The sequence below is a fragment of the Arvicanthis niloticus genome, chromosome 19 (assembly GCF_011762505.2).
Source record: "Arvicanthis niloticus isolate mArvNil1 chromosome 19, mArvNil1.pat.X, whole genome shotgun sequence".
In the NCBI taxonomy this organism is placed as follows: domain Eukaryota; kingdom Metazoa; phylum Chordata; class Mammalia; order Rodentia; family Muridae; genus Arvicanthis; species Arvicanthis niloticus.
Genome location: NC_047676.1, coordinates 41,500,632 through 41,525,958, shown reverse-complemented (window position 1 = coordinate 41,525,958; position 25,327 = coordinate 41,500,632). Strand labels below are relative to the sequence as shown.

General features: G+C 37.7%; 1 protein-coding gene across 4 annotated transcripts in view; it reads right to left on the bottom strand.

Moving 5' to 3' along the window:
- Positions 1-25,327, bottom strand: part of Ddx4 (DEAD-box helicase 4) — a 53,300-nt gene that overhangs the window by 15,024 nt on the left and 12,949 nt on the right. For 2 of the 4 annotated variants that reach the window (XM_034523444.2, XM_034523445.2), the window contains exons 5-15: positions 22,807-22,884; positions 20,684-20,734; positions 16,539-16,598; positions 12,741-12,842; positions 11,783-11,863; positions 10,805-10,846; positions 8,794-8,841; positions 8,652-8,699; positions 8,299-8,441; positions 7,356-7,508; positions 6,757-6,911 (exon numbers count right to left, since the gene is read on the bottom strand). In XM_034523444.2, coding sequence (XP_034379335.1) covers positions 6,757-6,911; positions 7,356-7,508; positions 8,299-8,441; positions 8,652-8,699; positions 8,794-8,841; positions 10,805-10,846; positions 11,783-11,863; positions 12,741-12,842; positions 16,539-16,598; positions 20,684-20,734; positions 22,807-22,884 — 961 coding nt within the window. The remainder of the gene's footprint in view (positions 1-6,756; positions 6,912-7,355; positions 7,509-8,298; positions 8,442-8,651; positions 8,700-8,793; positions 8,842-10,804; positions 10,847-11,782; positions 11,864-12,740; positions 12,843-16,538; positions 16,599-20,683; positions 20,735-22,806; positions 22,885-25,327) is intronic. The other 2 variants (XM_034523450.2, XM_034523449.1) reach the window with 1 other exon arrangement.

Sequence of the window (25,327 nt, the reverse complement as noted above, 5' to 3'; positions counted from 1 at the left end):
TCCAATTTTATAAAAGTAAAAGGCTAGTAGATTATAAACAATAAGCACTAAAAAAATACCACTAAAGTTGCAATGGATAAACTGTGGGTAACCGATGGAAAATTCATGAAAAGCTAAGCACTCAAAATGTAGTTTTACTGCAGCTGGAGAGATGGCTTAGCAGTTAAGAGTACTGACTGCTCTTCCAGAGATCCTGAGTTCAATTCCTAACTACCACAGAGTAGCTTGTAACCATCTGGAATGGGATCCTGTTACTGGTATACCACACAGTCCCACAAGACACAAAATTACACAAAGAGCCAACTATACCTTAAAAGAGATGCTTATTAAACAAAAAAGGAGAATAAAAAAAAAAAAACCCCAGGAACAGAAAACAGTATTTTGTTAACTCTGTTTTCTTAATGTTGGTGAAAAAGGAACAGCAGCAGAGAGACACTGGGTTATTGGAAAAACTGAGGAACTAGGCCAGCCAATATACTATAAGGACGTGCTAACATTAGAATGGAAACCTGAAACAGTTTTAGGATGGGGATATGGTTATGCTTATGTATCTACTGGGAATGAAAAAATATGATTAGCAACAAAACTTATAGAAATCAGATTTGACCAGGGAAAACCCCTTATCACTTGAGACATGGGTATCTACACAAAGCAATTAGCTCAAACAACTCACAAATTGTCTCAATTCCTGGTTTCTTAAAAAAAAAAAAAAAAAGAATGCAAATCAACTCTAAATGGATAGCCCAAGTAATTGATTACAAAGAGATGGACAACACAGAGGCTGAACAGACAATACAAAGATTGGGCAATAAATGCTATAGCTAGACAATACAGACACAGGATAAACAGAGACTGGGCAATAAATGCTACAGCTAGCTTTTCTCAGACTAACCTTTTTTTCCCTTAGGGTCCAAACAACAAACAATACAGAGACTGGATAAACCCAAAGACTGGGCAACAAATGCTACTGCTAGTTTTTTTTTTTTTTTCAGACTAAAATGTAAGTTTTTGTTTAATTATTGTATATTGATAGAAATTTAAGTTTTTTCTTTATTATATATTGCTAGAAATTTAACTTTTTAATGATTGTATATTGACAGAAATTTAAGCTTGTTTTATTATATATTAATAGAAATTTAAGGTTTTTTTCTTTAATTACTATATATTGATAGAAATTTAAGTTGTATAGATTGAATTATATATTGATAGATATTTAGGGTTTTTGTTCATTGTATATTGATAGAAACTTAAGGTTGTTTTGTTATAGACTATTGTTTGACTATTGTGAATAAGCTATTTATCGAAAACATCATGGTTTTATTGTGTATAGATTGTTAATGTTAGAGAAAAGGACTTAAACAGAAAGGAAGATAGATATGAAGTGGAAACTTATTAAGGGTTCTTTGAAAAGTCAGTTTGATGGTGTTTTGCTGGGGCAAACACATGAAGGAGTGTTTTCTAAAGTGGACACAGGTGAAAGACTAAGGCGGACTTATGAAGTAATCTTTAGCTGAAGCAGACACAGGAGAAAGGATATTTTGCTAAAGCAAGCACGTGAAAGGACAGGTGATGAAGGATTCTTTGCTAACACACATGTATTAGCCTGCCTCACACTGTATAGTTGAGCTGCATTTGTTGGGATGCCATAGAGAGAAACACCAAAAACCTTCTGGTGGTGTACTGCAGTTTCTTGTATTTCCATGGACTCGGGGTGATTGGCAGAGCGATGTCTGCTGAGACAGCTGTGCATGTGCTGAAGCAAGACCTGATGTTTGGAGGGTATAAATAGAACTTGAAGAACAGTGACAGAGGCTGACCTAGGCTTGCTGGTACAGCTAGCTGTGCAACTCTTGTGGGTCTCTCATCTTCTCTGATCTTTGCTTCACTGAGAACTTTCCTGATGTTCCTTCTGATCCTGCCTGTTGACTTGTCTGAGGCCTGGCTGTCTCTGCTAGGTCTTATCACCACTGTTACTATCCCGACTCTACTGAACTGGACTGCTGGTGTATCCATGAAGTGTCTGTGAGTGGATCGAGCTACCACTGCTAACCTGTAAACTGAACTGCCAATTTCCAGACGGCACAGATGGGATTTGCTCCAAAGAACCTTTCTAAATAGGTCCACTTCCTCCACTACCTCTGGTGGGTGGTGGGCTAAAAGGGAGGTTAAAGAGGTTAAGATCCATCATTAAAAATAAGGTTTGAAAAAAATTAAAGTTACAAGATCTGATTCCCTCTTCTGGTATGTCTGAAGACAGTTACAGTGGAGTCTGATACATAAAATAAATCTTTAAAAAATAAAAAGTAGTTCTACTTGATAATAATGAATATATCAAAACAGAAGATTTCCTATAGTTTTAAGCACTGACAAACTAATGTTTCATCTTTTTCCCAATATTATATTTTTATTAATTATTTGGAAATTCCATACAATGTACCCCAATCATACTTGCTTCTCATTCCTCCCTGATCCACCCTCCAACTCTTATTATCCCCACCTTTCCCTCAAAATACACCAAGTCCAATTTGTGTTACCCACATACTCATTGGAGCATGGTCAAACTCCCAGTGGCCAGACCCTAAAAGAAAACTGAGGAGTTCTATGCAGTCTCTTGCCAGAAGTCATCAACTGTGAGGAGCTACATACTTCAGCATCTTTATCACAGTTCTTAAGGACTCTCTTCAATAGCTGCCCGCCTGAAATTTCTTTTTTGGAGGGTGGAGGTGGCTGTCACAGAAGCCTTCAATGTCTCTCATTCTCAGTTTTGAGTTTTCACTCATTGTTCCCACTGCAAAAGAAGCTTCCTTCCCAATAGCAGCCAGTTGCAGCATAGACCTCGCACACCAACATGGCCTCATGCAGCGACCTGGACCACGGGCATCAATACAGCCTGCAGGGGCAGCACGGATCACAGACAGCAGCATGGCCTCAAGTAGCAGTATGGACTTTCAAGAGACATAATCTAGAAAATGAATCATTCTTCATCTCAGCCATCTTCTTGTTCAAACAGTGTGGCTGGGGAGCATGTCCAGGGGCAGAATCTGCAAGAGTTCAGGGACTGCTGTACACTACCTTGCCCTGGGCACTGGCTACCATGAGTGCACCCTGGAAACAACCATCATGTTTGCAGCCTGCAGGCAGAGCCTCACCCCGAGTTTTCCTCCCACCAGCAGGGTGAGCAGTGCAAGCAGGCAGCAGCAGAGTTGGCTTCATGCTTCAGGCTGGGCCTGCAGGTGGAGTGGCAGCACTGGTCTACCAGTCAGCAAGGGGGTGTGGCAGGCTGGGTGATGGCCCTGAGGCCCGAGGAGCCACCCCTGCCCTGCTGCTGCCATTGCTACAGGGCCACTAGTTCTATTTCTCTACTCTATTCCACCCCCACCCAGTTCCAGGAAGCCTGTTTTTAAAAGCTTCTTCCCCTAGGACCTGCCTCTTTTTTTCCTGGATATGCTCTACAGGCTCATCCTCTGTAGCTGTGTCTTCTTGAGAAGCATCCCTGAGTCTCTCAGACTCTTAGGATGAGTCTCTGTAGCCCTAATGGTACCGACTCAAAACCTTCTTGAATGACCTCCCCAATGTTTCATCTTTTAAAGGTTTTAAATAAGATTCCTGACTACTTGTGTGACAGAGCTGGCTTCAAAGGTGTGCAACCTATACAGTTACACAATGTCTCAAACTCCAAAGTGTAGTGAAAACTCTAGAATTTTGGTTTAAAAAACACAGAAATATTATAAGAAAGTTTTCATATTAACCTCACGTGTAGCATATGGGACTGCTTCAGATTGTCCATAGGAGCTGACTATGATTTGCCTCGTGCTATAGCAGAGGTTTGATTTTGCCAGCTGCAGATAGTTTCTGCAATTGTGTGATGTTTGGAATCCCAGATCTTTTCGGAGGGTATGTAAATACTAGCTAGGGCCCCAAGAGGTTGAGTTGTTGGGTTGTTGTTGGTCATGGTTTGTTAAGTAGTTGTTAACAAAGAAGAAACAACAGGAAGAAATTAAATATCCTGACACGGAAGATCAAACTTGCCCCAAGGAATTTTATGGGCTAATTAGCAGGAAGTTGTGGAACCCTAACATCACTCTTTTTGAACCCTAACTTCATTCACAGATCTCTTTCCTTTCCTCTATCTTTTTTCTCTCTTATCTAGTGTGAGAGGGTTGAAAGGGTGGAAGAAAAGTGGAGAAGGCTGGAAGGACAACAACCTACAAATTGGCCAAAGATAGTTACACGAAAGAGCCTCAGTGTTTGGCTTAATGCTGTCTTGCAAACTTTAATAATAGCTTTAGAGCAAAGGGCTCAAAACTTTAATTTTATGTAAGTTCTGGCAAATTAAATAACCAGTTCTAAAAGTGGACTAGTTAATGACACTCTTCCTACAATGTAGTAGGCTGACAATGTATGACTTATGAGACTGCTACTTTATAACTACTGCAGCCTTCTATTTGCTTCACTGAGAACTTAATCTAGAGAACCACCTGACATTTCCTAAGATACTTAAGTATAATTGTGGGCAATCTGTACTGGGTGGTTTCGTGTCAACATGACACAACTTTAGAGTCATCAGAGAGTAGGGAGCCTCTGTTGAAGAAACGCCTCCTTGAGAGCCAGCTGTTAGGCATTTTCTCAATTAGTAATCAATGGGAAAGGGCCCAGACCATTGTGGGTGGAGCCATCCCTGGGCAGGTCGTTCTGGGTTCTATAAGAAAGCAGGCTAAACAAGCAAGGGAAAACAAGCCAGTCAGCAGCACCCCTCCATGGCCTCTGTATCAGTTCCTGCCTCCAGGTTCCTGCTGTTTGAGTTCCTGTCCTGACTTCCTTCAGTGATGAACTGTGCTGTGGAAGTATAAGCTGAATAAACCCTTTCCTCCCCTACTTGTCTTTTTTTTCGTGGTGTTTCATCACAGCAACAAAAACCCTAAGACACAGTCCAATCAAAGCACTGGACCACTTCAAACTTGGCTGTTATCTCATAAGAGACTACATGCCAGAACACACCACAAAGCTGCTCCTCAATCCTTAATCATTTCGAAGTGAAGTGTGGCATCATATGGATTGTTGTAACCAACTAGATCATACAGTCATTTGTTAGGCATCACACAATACCAAATGTTGGTAAGTATATAGTTAAACTTTTCATTTGAGTAATAAAAATGTACATTAGTGTAAGCTTTAAAATAAATTCATGTTGTTATTAACATCAATAACAAAAGCCACTCCACACAGAGTTTCTTAAAAGAGAAAGCCTGGGTAAAGTGGCACACGCCCACAGTCCCAGTCTTTCAGAAGACTGAGGGGCTAAGGCAGGAAGATCACATTGGCTAGGAGTTCAAAGTCAGCTTGAACAAAAAATTAAAAACCATAAATTAAAAACCTCATAAAAATTAAAACCCATAAATCTGTCTCTCCTTCCCTCCTCTCCTTTCTCTCCATCCCCCCTGACCCCAGCCTCTTTCTGTGTGTTTGGAAGCCAGGGTCAAAGTCAAGTGTTATCCTGTCACTCTCCCCTTAGTTTTTGGACAGGATTTCTCACTGAACCTAAAGTTGACCAGCTCAGCTAGGCTGGCTGCCAACAAGCCCCTGGGACTTGCCTGTCTCAGTCCTACCCTCCAGCACTGGAATTAACAGATGCACACTGTTGCATTCAGCTTTACAATGGAAACTAGGGATTTGAACTCAGATTCTCATGTTCACAAAACAAACACTTTCACCAACTAAGCCATCTTTCTTCATCCCTCATTAAATGTTTACACAGCAAAACATTAAGTATGCTTTTACTTAAAATAGTCCAAAGAAATCAAATGCTTTAAAATAAAATGCATATATACACAAACAAACCTGAAGTTATTAAAATTAAATTTGATTGTATAAAAGTAGTCTTAATTTTTTAAGCTTGTTAAAGTTTTTTAAAAATGTACTTATTTGTGTGTGCTTGCATTATATTTGTGGGGTACATGTATGTGTACAGTCCCAGTGGAGGTCAGAAGAAGCAATTAGACACCCTAGAACAGGAATTAGAGGTAGTATGAGCCACATGTGTGTGCTGAGAACAAAACCTGGTGTTCTGCAAAAGCACAAGGTGCTCTTAACCTGAGTTATCTTTCCAGCTGCCCCAAACCAGTTTAAACATGCATTACAAACTACCAGAAGGGTGAATTAGACGGCTCAGCAGGTAAAGGCATTTGCCTCTAAGTCTGATGTTTTGGATTTCGTCTTTGGAACCCACACAGTAAAAGAAGAGAGAATAGACACTTCCAAGTTGTCCTCTTGATTTCCAGGCACATGTGTAGGCACACACACAAATAAATATTCATAAAGGCAGAAATAACATATTTAAAAATATTTGCTACTTAAAAAAAAAAAAGTATGGTGCCAGACACCTATAATCAGGCTACTTGAGAAACTAAGGGAAAATTTCAATTTGAGACTAGGCTTGGAACTTAGTAAGACCCCATCTCAAGATTTTAAGAAAAGTGCAGCTTACTGATAGAGCCTAGCACATGCAAGGGGCTTTAGTCAATCCTTAATATCAGAAAAGACAAGCAAGTGAACACAGGTATTTATAATATTTTCTTATTTTTCCCATGCTATCTAATTTTGTTTCTTCTAAAAATATAGTCTATAAACAAGATTATAAGAAAATACAGTTCATTCAATTATACTAAAATTGTTATGAGTTTATTATTACAGAGCTCTCAAATAATTGAGAGAGCTCTCTAAGAACTATTTTATGAGTAGCATTCCATATACACTTACCCAAAAGAAAATTTTCTGGCTTCCAAATAAATTTGGTTGATCAATTCTCGAGTTGGTGCTACAATGATGCACTCTGGTTCCTGAAGTTCTTTAAAGCGACTGGCGGTTATTCCATCCCGCATCATATGAGCCAAAATAGGCAAGAGAAAAGCTGCCTACAAGTTAAATTGATTGATTTACAACTTAGCATTTTTGTACCTGCCAAAAGCTAGTTCTACTTTACAGCCTTAAGACCCCATCCTTCTTGCTGGTAGATTCATGATAAGAACTTGGCATTAACTTTTATTGCAAGGAGTTAACTAGGTCTTCATAGTTGTGTTATACAACATAACATGTTTGATAAAATTAATCTAGCTCAACACAACATTAGTGTTTTAAGAAAATAAGAAATTATGTATCCTGGACAGTGACAACATAAACACCAAGAAAACCAGAAATCAGAAGACCGTGAATAGTTATGATGGTTCAGATTATCTACAGATCTTCTAAGCCAGTATGAGATTCAAGCTACTTAGGAAAACACCAAAGTAAAAAAAACAAACAAAACCCAACAACAAACAGTTTGACAGAGGACTAGTCTATTTGGAAAGATGACTTACAGTTTTCCCAGACCCTGTCTGAGCACAAGCCATCAAATCTCGTCCTGCTAATACAATGGGAATGCTGTATTTCTGCACAGGAGTAAGCTTAGTATAGCCAGCTTTAGCAATGTTGTTATTTAGCGTCTGACATAGATTAGCTTCTTCAAAAGTCTAAACAGGGAAAGAAGTCAATGATTAAATGATAAACTGCACACATCATATGCTCATCATTTCATAAACATATTCTGTATAAGTGAGCTTTAAACTTTGATTCCACTTTACAAAGCAATATAATCCACTATAAATAAATAAAAATGTATTTCCATGACATGGTAAAAGTGTTTCCCATAAACATTCCTTGTCAATACTTTTTTCTGCCCTCTTAAACCCTATAAGATACAAAAAGCTCTGATAAGTAACAAAGGCATACTGTGAAGATAATTATTAACAGGCAATTGAAGATTTCTGCTATTCTCCATACAAAAATCCACTTCCCATGGCTGAAGAGATAACTCAGCAGTTAAGAGCACTGGCTGCTCTTCCAAAGGATATGAGTTCAACTCCCAGAATCCATTTAGGCTTACAACCATCTGTAACTCCAGTTCTAGGGGCTCTGATGCCATCTTCTGGCTACTGCAGCCACCAGGCAGTAATGCATGCAGGCAAAACACATAAAACCCATATCCTAAGTCCTACTTTTCTCACATAATTAGGATGTGAACATTTTGAGTATCTAGAAAAAGTAGCCTTTTCAGTAAATTTAAACAAAGTTCTTAATATGGTGTGGGGAGTAGAGATGAATTCCAGCACTTTCTCTTTTGATATAGCAATCCTACTGAAAATGGTAAGCAATGCCTCTCAGTTTTCAATCAAGGATCCTAGGCATTTAAACGTAACTTATATACTGATAGTAATTTCATCATACCATATGTTTATATCAATATAGAAATAAGACACTGACCAAAATTGCTGGTGGTGCATCATGTCCAGATACTTCAACAAGTATGGTATCATATTTATCAAAGTTTATGCCTGTCTGATAATGTGCAAAGATGGAGTCCTCATCCTCTGGTGGAGGAGGGGGTATGTATGTCACTTTTGGACCTTGGAATATAAATGAAAAATATAATTTATAAACTAGAAGTACAAACAAAAGGAAATAACAAAAACAGACAAAAACCAAATAGAAAATAACTGTTGAAATCACTACTAAGATTTTCATTGTGCAAATGTTTGTAATTTAACTACAGTTTTAAATATTTTTAACTTTAGAGAAATGTATTATTCAAATAAATAATGCAAATGCCAATGTACCTTGAATATCACTGCTTTCGCCTCCTTCAGCTTCTGACTTCCAAGAATCTTAAAGGGGATAAAACCAAAAAGATAAATGTTAATTGAGGAATAAAATAATAGTACTATAAAGATCAAAACCTTTTTCCAAAATAAAACTTACTCTTTCCAGAGCCTGTTACTACTTCTTCATTTAAACCTTTGTAACCACCTATTAAAGAAAGTCAGAGTGATAATCAATTATGACACAAAGCTGTGCATGTCTCCACTGTCACTGTCTTCAAAAAGTACATTTCTTAAAACAGAAAGCATCTTTAAAGTCACTGCTTACAAGGGGTGTTTGAGATAGTCAGGGGCTTCAGGCACATCTCAGTGCTGTGTTAATTTAATGTGCACAAGTCCCTGGGTTTGTTGATTCCCAGCATGAGAGGAAGGAGAGGAGAGAAATAAGATGAGAAGAGAGGTAGAGAGAGAGAGAGAATCTTACATATTTTAAGGTTGTTTAATAATCAACGCGTTGTTTTTATATAGATTACAGATGCACTACTGTCTTTCCTTAAGCTGTGAGGTCTTTTCCTGGTCAGAAAGGAAATAATTTTCTACAAGAAACTAAAACTGTGTTGGGAAATGCCTAAGACCATTCTTCAGCATCAACGGTGCTGAAGCAAGGACCACCCAGACTGGCCATAATCATAGCTATGATGTACTAAGTGAATTACTAAGGCGCATACTCAACCAAGAAAGGAGGGACAGAAGTCAACTTTCCCAGTAGTCTCTAATGGTGTTACTTTTGACAACACAATTATTTACCAGAGCACTTCAGAGACTCATCCAGAATTTTCACTCGAAAGCTGGTAACTTCTGTACCTTGTGCCTAGCATATAGCATAAAATCCAAGACCCTCACAGAAAAAGGCAGTATTCAGCATAAATACATCGTATATATTATACAAACAATTCAGGCACAATGATTTACTCTTTATCAATTAAGAGAATGGAAATCTTTCCCAATTCCAAGTTCTCAAAAGACAGCTAAGCTAGTTTAGCAATCCACCTGACTAGAGTAAGTGGTTCCTTTCTTACTGATGTGAGAAAGGACAGCGGAAGGAGGCGAGAATTAATTGTGGCTCAGTTTTAGCTACAGTCCATTACTGCAGAGAAGTCACGGCAGAGGAGTCTGAGGAGATGGTCACACTGAGTTAGCAGAGACTACTCAGAGAGCGCTGGCTCGGCTCCCTCGCTCTTCACTGGTCTAGGATGGCACTGTGGAGCTGCACTGCCCACACTCAGTCTGAGTCTTCTTCGCACCTCAACTGACCTGCTCTAGAAAATCCCTCACACCCAAGCCTGGCTCCCAGGTGATTATGGAGCTTGTCAACTGACATTTAAATGGATCACCTTTGAACTCCTTTTTTATTCCTTTGTCCTCACTGACCCATGCCAACTTATATTGCAAAATGCTTCCAATCACACTTCAAAAGTCCCCATAGGCTTCAACAACTCTTCAATATGTCCACTTCTCCTTCAGACAAGCTATAAACATCTGTGGATGACCTGATTTAAATAGATTTTAGCAAACTTTTTTGTTCAATATTGAAAAATGTAAGAAGGCAGGGACTTCACTACTGTGAATGCTTTCAGACTAACGATTTACCAAAAATCAAATAATCTTTATCGATCTACTAATCTGCAAAGTATTTTAAGTTTCATACAATACTTAAATATTTATGCTCTGAGAAAAACCCTTTTTGAGAATAAAAAAGTCACATTTATTATTATCTTTCCTTTACTCTTAGATTATGAAAGGAAAGGGGTATTTTAATAATTTGTACAAATTTCTCGATATTTAATATCTGGATGATATCCCATTTGTGGTTATGTTAAATATTTATTGGTTAATTTTAGGTGATTTTTAGGTTTCCTAATACAAAGAGGACTCACTGAGTATCCTTGTGCATGTGTTTACAAGTGCTCCTATCACTTGTGAGTCTTACAATAGAACTGCTAGACCAGAAAGATAATAACCTGAAAATATATTAAGGACCTCAAACAGGCCATGTAAACTTCACAGTTATCAGGTGTGTAAAAACAATGACAATGACCTTTATCCTAAAGAAAATAGACTTAGATTACAATAAATGTAAGCTGATGGAAGTAAGTCAAGTAAGAGCTCACCTCGGCCACTCCCACTTCTGCTTTGGTAAGTGTCACCATTGCCTGTAAGACATTGCACTGCAACACATTAGAGGAAAATGCTTCCCTGCTCTCCTTCCCCTCAGATACGCAAGGAGAACAACTATAATCAACAGTCATTCAATGGGATTCCTAGCCCCTTAGATTTTTTTAAAATTTTGTAGAATTCATTTAAACCTTACTCCTTTTTAAGGCATTTTTCACTTGTAATTCTTTTACATTTCTCCTCAAATCATATATATTATTTTCCCCTATACCTCACAAACTTTCTTTGAAACCAATGCAAGCTTTATTTTCCTTCTTCCAATTACAAGTATCTGCTCCCATCTCATACTGTCAGCCTACTCAGAAAGATATTTCATTTTGCACCAATTTTCTAAGGGAGGCAAAACTGCACACCTATTTTTGACTGCATAACTAAGAGTCAGGGAAACTGTGAGCTAGCCTTGGACTGCATAACTAAGAGTCAGGGGAAACTGTGAGCTAGCCTTGGACTGCATAACTAAGAGTCAGGGGAAACTGTGAGCTAGCCTTGGACTGCATAACTAAGAGTCAGGGGAAACTGTGAGCTAGCCTTGGACTGCATAACTAAGAGTCAGGGGAAACTGTGAGCTAGCCTTGGACTGCATAACTAAGAGTCAGGGGAAACTGTGAGCTAGCCTTGGACTGCATAACTAAGAGTCAGGGGAAACTGTGAGCTAGCCTTGGACTGCATAACTAAGAGTCAGGGGAAACTGTGAGCTAGCCTTGGACTGCATAACTAAGAGTCAGGGGAAACTGTGAGCTAGCCTTGGACTGCATAACTAAGAGTCAGGGGAAACTGTGAGCTAGCCTTGGACTGCATAACTAAGAGTCAGGGGAAACTGTGAGCTAGCCTTGAGATATACTTAAATGTGGCCTCTCGCTAAAAGCATAAAAACATGTATGAGTATCAGTGCTCAGTATAGTTTCATTTCTCACCTGAATCATTTGCTGCTGGTTTCCTAGAACCAAAAAGGCCACCACCACGCTGTGTCCCCTGATCTTGGTCATAGTCACTATCTTTATTTGAAAGAAACAGAATTTGATTGTGTTACTTTTAACAACATTTTACAGTCATTTAGCAAAATGTCCAAGCATGGTATTACAGGTTAAAAGATATGTAAAAGAGTATAACAAGAATCAACATGTATATTTTTTAAGTGTCACAGAAAAGATTTCTCTACACATTATATACTTGAGTTACAAATAACTTCCTTAAAAATTAATGTTATTTTATAAATAAATTAGGGTCAATGTTATCCAGAAACAAAAGTCTCCTCCCCAAAATGGGACTTTTATTTCCACAGAGACCATACTCTATCATCTCACTGCCTGAACAACAAAACATCATACCTGCCCTACTCCACCACACTCTCACACTATCAGCCCTGCCCTTCAGAGGCCTGAAAGGTTTTTTAAATAAAGGGCAATTTATTCAATTTTATACATTTGTTTAATGAGTATTAAAAATTATCAATGTCATTAGTTTCCAAAATCACTACTGAGAGACATATTATGCTATGTGATTTAAGAAAAATAATTCTTTCTAGAAAATGTTGGCTATTGAACTTTAAAGTAGAAAGCCATGTTGGTGAAAGAATGTATGAAGGGGAGAGCCATATAGAAGACCCCTCATTTAAGGTCAGTCATAGTTTCCAGCCTCCAGACACTTAGTGATACATAATGCTTTATAAAGACTTGGTAACACAAACTTCTGAAATCAGTGTTCCAACTTAATACTCAGTTATCCATGTTTCTGAAAATGACGATACGTGACATGAAGTGGTTCTGTGTCTGCTACTCTACTAAAATGTTCACATAACAACAACTTTGTACACAGGGGTTTAAAAAATAATTTCCAACAAATGAAGCACATGTTATGCAATCCACTACTAACTTGGTCTTCCTAAACCAAATCCTCCACGGCAACCTCGGAAACTACCTCTTCCACCTCTTCTGAATGGACCTGAAGCTTCTGAATCATTTCCATCTTGATAGCCTATATCAAAACACACAAGACAGCACAAAATAACAACAACAACAAAGGGATCTTGGAGACATAGTAATGGAATTTAACATTTGTTTTATTTAAGTAGCTTTAATCTTAACTAAAGAACTGACAGTTAACTTTTCAAAAGTCACAACTGACCTGTAAATTATTCTTCTTTACTGATACAGATATTGCTATGACAAAAAGGGCTTTGCATGAAGTCTCAAAACTGAGTAAAAGCAGCATGTTGCTTGAATAGCACAGTAAGGTAGCACAGTAAGTTTTCACAACTACATCACTCGCTGGATTTCTACTATGTACTAGGAATTAAATAAATCCAAGCTTATATTTGCCCCCTATAAAAAATAAGATACTTTAACAAAAGCACAGGAATCAGGTACATGTAAAGTCTCATTTCCTGTCACAAATGACAAGTGAAGTGTGACTTCCTTTAATGCAAAGGTAGATCACTTTCAAAGCAAATGCCAAATACATAGGAGATAATGTTTAGTTTATGAATTTGCTATTTATAACAACACAATGACTACTAAAATCCAAAATCCTATACATTAAAAGTATTGACAATAGCCGGGCAGTGGTGGTGCACGCCTTTAATCCCAGCACTTGGGAGGCAGAGGCAGGCGGATTTCTGAGTTCAAGGCCAGCCTGGTCTACAGAGTGAGTTCCAGGACAGCCAGGGCTATACAGAGAAACCCTGTCTTGAAAAATCAAAAAAAAAAAAAAAAAAAAAAAAGTATTGACAATAGATTATGTATATTTTAAAATCTTGATAATACAATAAGACACAACTAATTAAAAGTACAGTCATGGGATGGAGATGTGGCTCAGTTGCAGAATTCTTGCCTAGCATGTGACAGAAGCTGTGCTTTATCCTCAGCACCACCAAAAACAAATCAAAGAAAATTCAAATTTACCTAACTATTAGCTAACATAGTCCTTAGTCTGTCAACAGTTTGTTAACTGTTATTCCCATTTAATAATTCTAAATTATTTATTTTTTAAAAAGTCTACAACTTTCTCGCTTGTTTTTTTAAAAATCTCTTGAACTTCTTTTTCTAAGCATAAACTATTTTCATAAACACCACCAAATATGATATAAAACATATGTATAGATTTAAAACATAATAAAGCCCAACGTACCTTCTATTCAGCTTACAATTAATAGGCTCCTAACACAACTGTGTCTATGGGTTTGTTTGTTTGTTTGGCCTGGTTTTTCTCAAGCACCTTTCTCCCTCACTGACCCAACCAACACTGTCTTGTATTGCCCTGCACTTATTTTATTATCATCTATGTACACAGACTTGAGAATCCTGTATAATTCTGCCATGGAACCACAGAGAATTTCTTTTGTTTGGTTTCCTTGTTTGCTGAGGAACCGTACTCTCTCAGGTGCTTCAGTTTATCTGTATCTATTATCTTCTTATCTTCTTTCTACTGTCTTGTCTTCCTTAAGGAACTCACCAAATAAACTAGCTGTACCTCATACATCATGAACTACTTTTATTGTTACTGGGTAATAAATGCTTCACATTTTTGACTATAAACTATAAACTGAGAAAAAAATCAGTTTTCAAACCACAAAGGTTAGCTATCTATTGCTGATTCAGTTTTTTTTATTGTACTTTATTTAATAAGAGAAATTGTCTATGACACAAAATCTATAGCATAATTTCTGAGTTTCTTCTGGTCTAAATGGTCAATCTGTATGTAATTTCAATTTATGACAAAAAAGCATCTAGTTTATAATTTTAGAATCTATGATTCCAAAGAGAAATGTTACCTGAAGCTTGCTAGCTGGTATACAAAAAGCTACATTCTTAGTGGTCTCTGGTTTGCTCACTCCTACTTTCTAAGGGAAATGAAACTAAAACATACTAGGATTTGCAAATTTTTCCCTTATAGTATATTCATTTCTAGTTATATTTTGTTTCCCATCTCTGTATCAATTATATAAGATTGGGATGATTATCTTTTCAATTCATTAATGAATACATCTACCAATGTTATGATTACTGATACATGAATTTTTAATTCTACCACCTTATGGTAGTTTGGGTGGGTTTCTTTTCTTCAATTTTTTTTTCCAGTTTTTTTTTTGTTGTTCTCCTTTAGTGTTCTAAGTTAATTCATGAACATCTGGAGAAATGCCTTTTAAAGATCAATTATTTATTTCCAAATGCAAAGTGCAAAAAAATACTTTCCTTGTAAAACTTGATTTCTTTAGAAATCAAGAATCTGGTATTTCAGCAGATGTTTTGGTCATGGAGTTGGGGGGTGGGATTAAACTGTTTTTAATTGAATTATATCATTTTTCCCATTCCCCTTCCTCACTCCAATCTTTCCTGTGCACCCTTGTCCTTGCTCCTTCTCAAAATCATGGCCTCTTTTTATTTATAGCATGTGTCTAAATATTAATAAAATATATACTTTATTTCATCCTTTCTCTGATTATTCTTTAGTTTTACTTAAAAACAACTTTTAGCCAGGTGTGGCGGTGTGTGCCTTTAACCCCAGCACTCAAGAGGCAGAGGCAGGTGGATCTCTGTGATTTCAAGGCCAGCCTGGTCTACAGAGCGAAGTCTAGGATAGCCAGGGATACACAGAGAAACCCTGCCAAAAAAAAAAAAAAAAAAAAGAGGAGGAGGAGCAGGAGGAAGAGGAAAGGAAGGAAGAAGGAAAAGGAGGAGGAAGATGAAGTCTAAGAGAAAATATAAATTAATCTGACTTAAAGGTAACACAACAAAGATATATTCACCATTCTCCAGAAAACAATCTGAATATTTAAAATGTAACAATCTTTCCACATAGTTGGTGTCAAAAAAAAAACAAACTGGCTGTAAGAAACAGGAAAAGCAGCAGGGCTAAGGATGCTGACCCCACAGGGCACAGATACCCTGTTTTTGATGACTAGCACTGGTTTTTTAAAACAAGCAATTATAAAAGACTCACTTAATTTCATGTTTCCCCACTATCACATCTTTGCAAAATTATAAGGCTTAGGAAACAGACTTTCTTCAATCTGAAACTGAGTGATAGCTTTGCTAGAGAGGGAGGAAGAGCCTACTGTTCAGTCAGTCAGCTAACTATCTTAATGGGAAAAGGAGGGGTTCTCCCAAGACATACCATCATGGAGTTCGCAACAGAAAAGCCTTTCTCACAGATGGGCACAGATGAGCACTCGGTCTACCCTAAGGTCACTGGTTTTTTTTTTTCTTTTTTGAAGGTATTACTGCTGCTGTTTTAACATGTCTCCCTATATATTCATGAATATGAAATGATAATCGCTATGCCACATCACCTCACATTTGTTATAGGTAGAACTAACAAAATGTAGTGAATTATCATGAGATCTGAACAAAAAATGTGCAATTTCTTGCCTCTTCCAAATGTCTAATGACCCTTTTCAGAGACAAATACATTCTCAGTTATCTAAATTGTGATTGATCAAGACACCAAAATCCCTCTTTTGTAAATTATGGCATTCTTGAGATCCCTGGGGGAAAAAAACCAAATCTCCAATGACATTAGAACTGAAGAAGTGGAGCTACAAATAGTCACTCATGTATTGGGAGCAAGAAGCATACATCAACATATTTTTCTTAAAGTTTTCATTATTTTTCTTTTGGCCCTTCTAAAGTCAGTTTTGTCTTATAAACAAATTGTTCAAAGCATTGTCCTTACCGCCTCGCTTAGAAAACCCTCTGCTCCGAGTCTGATTATCTTCACAGTCATTATTAGACTCTTCAATAGAAACAAAAGGTGTGAATAGCATCTATGTAACTTTAATGACATAAGAGCTAAGAACAGACTGTAACAAGAATAGTTTTCAAGTTGAATATAAACATTGGTTCTTAAAATAATTTTATTGGAAACATAAAAACCATTGCTCAGAGTAAATTCTCTATACAGTATATCTCTATATATATATCAATATTCAATGTAAAGTAAATGATTGAGCACTCATTATTTGCTGGCTAAAAAGCTAGACAAAACAATACAAAAAGAAGAATGTCCACAAGTAACTAATGGTTCAGAAAAGCATTCATAGGCTATTAGAGACACGTGGCTGTTCTATTTAAAATGTCATTTCTTTTTCTGTAATTTACCATTCTTAGCAATACTAGACAGTGGTACTTTCTTACATCCATGCAAACTTTTTCTCATTTTTCCTAATTAAGTAACTCAATTACTCAATGGCTTCTCTGTTTTAGTGACAGTACAACTACACTGTTAGGGCTTCTCTGGACAGTGGTATGAGGATCGGCCACAACACTGATGGACACTCACGTGAACTGGGTGAAAATGAACGCCTAAGCTCCATTCCCAGAGTTATCCTCCAAGTGCTTAGTGATAGCAGGGATTGCAATTTTTAAACTTTAAACATTTTATATTATTAATCTAACTTTAAGCTCTCCAGAAGTTTTAAAACAGCATGCTTGGGAAAGACAGAGACAGCTTCAAGGTACCCAGCACATGACACTGATGTCTAGTATTCAAGAACTTTAAACAACAGAAAGTCAAGTGACCAAACAGTTAATGGGCTATCATCTAAACTGCTACACAAAAGTACCTGTCTAATTGATATGTTTTGTTTTATATTTTTCAAAACATCATCCTGATACCTAGCTGAAAGCCTCTCCTTGACTATTTGAGCTTTAATAGTCAGCATATTTTTGTAATATTTATTGGTTCTCTGAGGATTTCATATCATATACTCATAACACATTTGCATCACATTAGCTTCCCTGTCCTCCCCCCATACCCTCTTTACCCAGGGGGAGGGGAAATGTCCAGTTTGTGTTATCTATACATTCACTGGGGGCATGATCAAGCTCTCAGGGCCCTGCCCCCTATATGGAGCCGAGACCTTCCCCTCCTTCACCCTGCTGTAGAAGGTGAAACCCCAGCATCCTATCACAGGATTTAAGATTTCTCTCTGATGACTTCCTGTCTAGGCTGTTAATATTTTGGAAATTTGGGAGTGGGGTAGAGGAAGGCTTGAGGTAAAGGAAAGGTTGTCACAGAAACCTTCCATGTCTCTCTCAACTGTGCATCTGCAGACATCGATATCACTGCAGAAGTAGCTTATTTGTTCTTTATAGACTGAGAGAGGATAAGGACCCTTGGATGCAGTCAGCATGTATTCTGAAAAAGAGTCATTTAATGTAGAGCCTGGAAATTATGCAACTGGAAGAGCCAGTCCAGAGTAAGACTGATGTTGAGACTTGTTCAAACTCCAAAAATCTTGTCTTAAGACTAGCAGAAATAGGACTGCTTGCTCCCTGCTCTGGGCCAGCATGTCCCAGCACACATAAGCCTTACAACCCACCCCACCCCCACTGCCACCATCCTTGAGGGTAGTAATATAGCCTGGTGGCCAGTGTACAGGTTAAAACTTCCTCTCCCTGGAAGGACATGTCCAGCTAGCATGTAGATTTTCTCTTCATGCAAATGAAGCACTCCCAGCCCCTCAGTTCCAGTCAATGATACATACACACTCACCCCCAAAACCCCTACCCACTCCCCAAGGTTTATATAATCCTTATTTACCCCCCAATAAAAAGAGCTGTTTCACTGAAAACTGTCTGTGGAAAAGGCCGTTTCTTCTGCGCCCACGCAGACCAAGTCCCTCTAACCCACCTAAGCCCAGCTAAACTTCATTCCTTCCAGTACAGCCCCAGGGTACAATGATGCCTGGTTACCCAGAGGGTGAAAGCAGACCCAGGCCAGCAATCTAACACAATTTTTTCTTTTTCTTTTTTTTTTTTTAATACATTCATAATTTTTAATGTCTTTTGTAAATAACTAAATTTTTTTTTATTTTTTATTAGATCTTTCATTTACACTTCAGATACCATCCCGTTTCCCCATTCCCCCCCACACAATTTTTTCAAAAAGAAGATTTAAGAAAGATAATTGGAAAAGAAAGAAGACTGACTCTGAGATAAAGAGGTGAGAAAGCACTCTTTAGCATAATGAAAACTTGATTTACGCTATGCTGTTATTTGATCCCCCACTGCTAGAAAGGATTCAACTGGAAAATGAAGAAAGTTTGTGCTTAGATGGAAATTATCTTGATTATTATGATGGTTAGGCTTCATTGTCAACCTGACTGGATTTAGAATCATGTAAGACCACAACCCTGAGCATGTCTGTGAAAATGTTTCCAGAGAGGCTTAAGAGATAAAAAGAAAGAGAGGAGGTGGGGGGTGGAGATTGACCCATCCTGCATGTGGCTCTCAGTGCCCCATGTGCTAGGATCCTGAAGTGAATAAAAAGAAAAGGAAAGGTGAGCTGGGTGCCACCAGCATCCTCCCATCTCTGCCATCTCTCTCATTGTATGTGCAACATCACCAGCAGTGTCACACTCCCTCTGCCATGGCCCCCATGACAGACTATTGACTTCTTAGAATAAGTTTCCTTAAGTTGCTTTTATTACAGTAATGAGAAAATACAATATAACCAGTAAGTAGTTTAAAAATTAATAGGGTAAAACAAAAGTACTCAGAACTCAAGAAATTTTTTAAAGATTTTTTCTTCTTGAACACTAATTCTCCTTTATATATGTTTTCTTTTGAATAGAACAGCGCTAAAAGCAATGGTTAGAAGAAACCATCTCATTTGATATACTATAATCCAATCCTAAGTCAGGTATGGTGGCTCATACTCCCAGCAATGCACTCAGAAGGCTGAGGCAGGAGAACTACAACAAGTTCAAGGCCATCCTGGGCTACAGTGCAAGCTCATGTCTCAAAAACAACAAATTACCCAATCTCAATTCTAAAAGTTTTAGAGATTATGTTTAGTCTTAGTTTTGACTTTGGGAACCAAAGTATATAATAAAACAAGCCCTCTATTCTCTTCCATCCAAATGCTGGGGATGAACTGAGGGTCATGTGCATATTCCACTACCACTGAGCGCTAATCCAAGAGCAAACCTCATAACTCATGAAGAAATGACATTTATTAAATATCTACCACAAATAGTATTATGCTCTGTTCTTTTACTGACAGCCTAAATAGCTAGCCCATAAGATGGATGGCCCCCACTCTACAGAGTTAATAAACACTGGCCTAAAGTGAACCATTTTGCTTTAGTTATCACTAAACTGGCAGGTAAGCAGGGCTGAGAAGTCAGTAAACTCTGGAACTCAATGTCAGGAAAATTCGATACACCAGTGGTTTTCAAACAAAAACCTATCAGAATCACCAGAGATGCACTTTACATACAAGCTCCAAGATCCCACACAAACCTTGTCAATCAGACTCAATAAAGCAGTTGACCTTCTACTAATATCATTCTGTTATCATGCCATTTCCTGAGAGCATTTCCTTAGACATGTTTTTACTTCAATCAGAGTTTTCCTCATCATTTTCCTCTTAGAATTACCCGAGTTTAAGGATAAATGTGGGGGGGGGGAGGGGGAGGAGGGAGGGTTGTGCCTGCCGGAGGACACACATGGAGGTCAGAGAGCAACTTTCTGGAATCAGTTATCCCCTTCCACCATGAGGTCCTGGAGACTGAACTTAGCTCTTGAGGTGTTATCCTACAGTCAGAAAAGTTTCATTCTTGACTTCCTTTCTCTACTACCTACCCTTTTCTATAGATAACAATTTTCAAAGGTTGTACTTTATAGGTTAACTAAGACAGGTGGCAAAAATACCAAATTAAAGGTGCCTGAATTTTTTATCTACACCCTTGCCTAAGGTCTATAAAACTGAGACTAATGTAACTTAGAAGCAGAGTAAGACTGGCAGTCTGTGTTTCTCTATCATGTGCTTCCAACAGTGTAAGTTTCTAAAGTTGCCACAGAAATACAACTTACCTTTCCAGAAACCAGAGCTATCACCTTCTTCAAACTTGTTATTTAAAAAACCTATACAAAATATTAAAAAAAAAAAAAAAACCCTTCAAATTTCTGAAAGAATTTCTCTTTTCTCTATAGTTTAAAAAACAGTTTTCAGGACTGGAAGGATGGCTCAGTAGTTTAGTGCTTAGTGCTCTATCATAAGGGTCAGGGTTCAGCTCACTCATGTCAGGTGGGTCACAATGCTGGTAATTCCAGCTTCAAGGGATTGACACCCATGACTAACCTCCATGGAATGTGTGCAAAAACACATACAGCATGCATATACACATAAATAAAATCTGTTTTAAGAGTCTTTCAGGGACAACTAGTTATGCTGACCCTACAGAATGAGATAAACTCTCTATATAAACTACATACACAGACATAAGATGAGAACTAATTCAAATAATACTAGAACTTCTGCCTCTATAAGATTATTAGCTCTATTCTTTTAAATTTAAAAATGTTTCGATAGATTTTATATTATTTCAAATAGCCTATATTCCCCCTTATATGTACAGGCAAGACAACAGTATGTATCATTATAACTATTATTTGCTTTCCATTCAAAACATCAAAAATAAATTTGGGGTTGAGGAGACTGCTTAATTGATAAAGTAGCTGCCATGTAAGCACCAGGGCTTGAGTTCAAGCTCCAGAACCACTATGAAAAAGTTATACACATGATGTGTGTCTATAACTCCTTAACTGAGGATGCAAGAAGACCGACCCCTGGGGCTTATGGCCAGGCAGTATGACCAAATCAGTAAGCTCTGGATTCAGTGAGAGACCTGCCTCCAAAGAACTGTTGACTCTTAATAAAATGTTCTGTAGTGTAAAAATTCTCAAGGAACTAGGTATAGTGGTACATGGTTACAGCCCTAAGTATTTGGAAGCTAATCATAACACATCACTTGAGTTCACAGGTTAGATACCTACCTGGGCAGCAGAGTGAGATACCCCAGCCTGTTCTGCTCTATCTCATACACACAGAAAAGATACTTGGGGGCACATACCTTAAAAGTAAATGTCAATACGGAATACCTATCAATCATTATCTAAACTATATTATAAAGAAGTCAGTTACAATTAGGCTTGTTTACTATAAGAACCATCCAGTTATTCAGGCAGTTGTTCAATTTATACATATGTGTGTTATCTCAAGTTGTGGAACATCTGCAGGATTAACCAAATTTAAGTGTCTTTGTAGCAACAAAATACAATGGAAGTTTAACACACAGTTCCCATATAAAAGCAAGTACCCAAGTATTCACTGTATGATTAACCAAAAAAATCCTTTTGCAGGTATTTCCTTTCAAAATGTATACATAATTCCTAAAAAATATTATTTCTACAAAAAACTAACTTTTAAATTATCACCTTCACTTAAATATCAATCTTCAACGCTGCTTGTGAAAAGGACTGTATCTATTCTACTGCCCTCTCCACTGCTGCTTGCTCTCCCTCATGCCTGGGACCAGGAAGAGTCAGTGTTGAGTACCTACGTAGGGAAACTCCCATCTATACACTACTGGTCTTCCTTTGCTCAGCTACACATGTGCACATGTTTGTCTACAGAGGTACAAAATGAATCTCCAGGGGAACTGGGAACCCTCAGTAATAAAGAAGGAAGAACTTAGATTAGTGTATAACGTGAATCAATGATACTACAGCATGAGGAATGCTGTCTGGTTTTAAAGACAAATAAATGGAGGCTGGCAAGATGGTCCAACAGGGATTAGAGTGCTTGTGGCAAATGCCCGATCTGACTGGAATCTTGGGAGCCCACAGGGAGGAAGGAGAGAAGCAATGACTGCAAGCTGTCCTGTCCTCCACACATGCACTGCAGAACATGTACAACCCCACAGCTACACACATGCGTAAGAATAAACTCTTCTTTAAAAGACAAGCGGAGCACTGCGTGTACCCAGAACAGCACGAACTGCTGCCTTTACACTATGCCCATATGACGCCACTTTCTCTGAGCCTCACTGACTTCTACGTGGCACACACTTTCTGTGCTTTGTTTTCTAAAAAAAATAAATGGGAAGCCTTGAAGTAAATTAAAATTTTGATTGTAAATTATTACAAGTAATTACCTCTGTTTCCAAAACCCTTTCCTCTTCCAAAGCTACCAGTTGTAGATGCATTCTCTCTCTTACTAGACTCGCCAATATCTGAAAAAAATTTAGATAGTTAAACTTAGCATGCAAAATTATGTCATCAAAAATAGGGATGAATCTTTAGGGTTACAGATGGTAAGAAAATAGAAAAAGAACTTTAAAATAAGTTATATACTTGCAAGGTTTTCTTTAATTATCAAGTTAGATCCCAAAGTAAAAATCATAAACCTAGTAGTGGTAAAATATAATTTCTACTCATTTAAGTTCTACTCATTCCATTTCCTTCTATCCAGAATTCACTTCATGATTCCTTTGACCAAAGCATTACATTCAGCCCACATGATAATCTTCACTATTGAAAAATCTGTACTATTTTTATTGTTCTATTATTTATTTTTCTAATACCTGTCACTTTCAAGCTTCCTACTTTTTCCACTTATTACTACTGCCAACATTTTTATACTTATTTCTGTGTGAGCTCTGTGTGAGCATACATTTGAAGATCAAAGGGTGAACTCTACCCTTCTACCATGAATCAGGCTCAGGTTGTCAGGCTTAGCAGAAGCACTTACCTTGCCAGCACTCCACTTTTGTTCTCTGAGTCTCACCATGTAGCCCTGGTTGGCCTTGAACTCACTAGGTAAACCAGGCTGGAACTTAGAGATCCACTTGTCTCTGCTTCTCTGCGCTAGATTAAGGGTATATGACACCACCCGTAATTATTTGTTGTTGTTGTTGGTGGTGGTGTATGTGAGTGCAGACTTATACATGTCATGGCACACATGCAAAGGTCAGAAGACAGCTTTCAGTTTATACTCTTCTTCCAGTCTGGAAGTGGGGACTGAACTCAGGGTATCAGATTCATATAGCAAACGAGCCAACTTGCCAGCACACTAAATAACTCCATTTTCATATTGTGACCACTAGGTTTTTTTTTTTTTTTTCTGTATGCTGTTCCTTTTGGCACGGTATCCCTGCTTTCCCATTTTTCCTATTGAATTTTCCAATTTTCAGAAGACCAATTCCTCTGTGAAGTCTTCTCTAGTACTCTCTCTAATCAAGTATACCCCTTCCAAATTCCCAAGAGCATATTACTCTCTGTATCTCTTCTTAGTAACAGTCCATGTGATTCTCAACCACTAAGTTAATAACCAGCTATATAGGAGGCTGAAGTAGGAAAATCCCTTGAGCCCAAGAGATTGAGACCAACCTGGGTTAACACTACAAGAACCTCATCTCAAAAAATGAAAAATAATCTTAAGGTCAGACGTACAAGGAGAATAGTTGGTTCTTGTTTATAGTATTTTCATTAATTCTTAAGATAATCTCATACAGTGTATTTTGAGCATGCATGTGTGCACGTGTGCACGTGAGCGTGTGCACACATACATCCCCCTTACCTTTTCTAACTGGAATAGAAAAGAACAACAGAGCCATCCAAATCAGCATGCACTGTTACTATAAAGGACAATTGTAAAAAATCATTCTCTATGATCCCTATAAACTGTCTTACCTTTCTCTCTAACATTCAGTTTAGAGGTGTTGAAGAAAAACGTCAAAATTTCTAAAAGCCTGTATTAACTACATATGCCAACAACCAAGTATTTTCATCATAGCCTAAAAACTGTATGCAATTCAAGAACCTAAAGATACTCAGTCATCATTTAAAGGATCCAAAAAGCTCATCAATTTTAATTCTAATTTTAATTCTAAGAATCAAATCAAAAGCACGTTAGCACACATTGAATTATACAAGTTCAAAAACTACTACCAAGATTAAACTATATAAAATTCTAGGTCAGCCTTAAGGACAAGAACTTCTGAGAGTATATACACTACCAAGATAATGTTAAAGTTAGTGCCATTTAACCAAAAGGGCTTTTTGGTTTTGACTGAGACAGATCTTTCTATGTAGCTCTAGACTGGCTCTGAACCCACATGCTGCCAAGCTGGTGTGGTACCAGGTCTAGAGCTGTGCATCACCACACCTAGCTCAGAGCTCTATTTTAAAACAGCAACCTGCATTTCAACCTAAAACCTATGAAAATAACTTGTGACAAAATCTGTTACCTTGGCCCTTTTCTCAATGAAAAAGTACTACTGAGGTCAGGCATGTCATCACATGCCTTTAATCCCAGCACTAGAAGAAGAAAGATCCCTGAAAGTACAGTCTTCTACTCTTATATGACCCGTTAGCAATGTATATTAATATGTAAACATTTAAAAACAAAATGTACATAAATATTTGAAAATCATGCTAACAATTAGTAGCGAGATATTCAAATATAAATTCAAATTTGTATTTATATATTAATAAGAAATTAGGTTTTCAAAATGTCAAATGAAATGAAAAAGTCAATCAAGTTTTTCAAAGATAAATTTAAGAATGAGTGTTAGTCTTCCCCTGAGCAGCACAGTAGAGCTGGCCCTGATGGCAGGGCACAGGTGAGCTGGCGTGGCCAAGGGCAACAGAGAGATTCTCTCCCCAACCTCAACA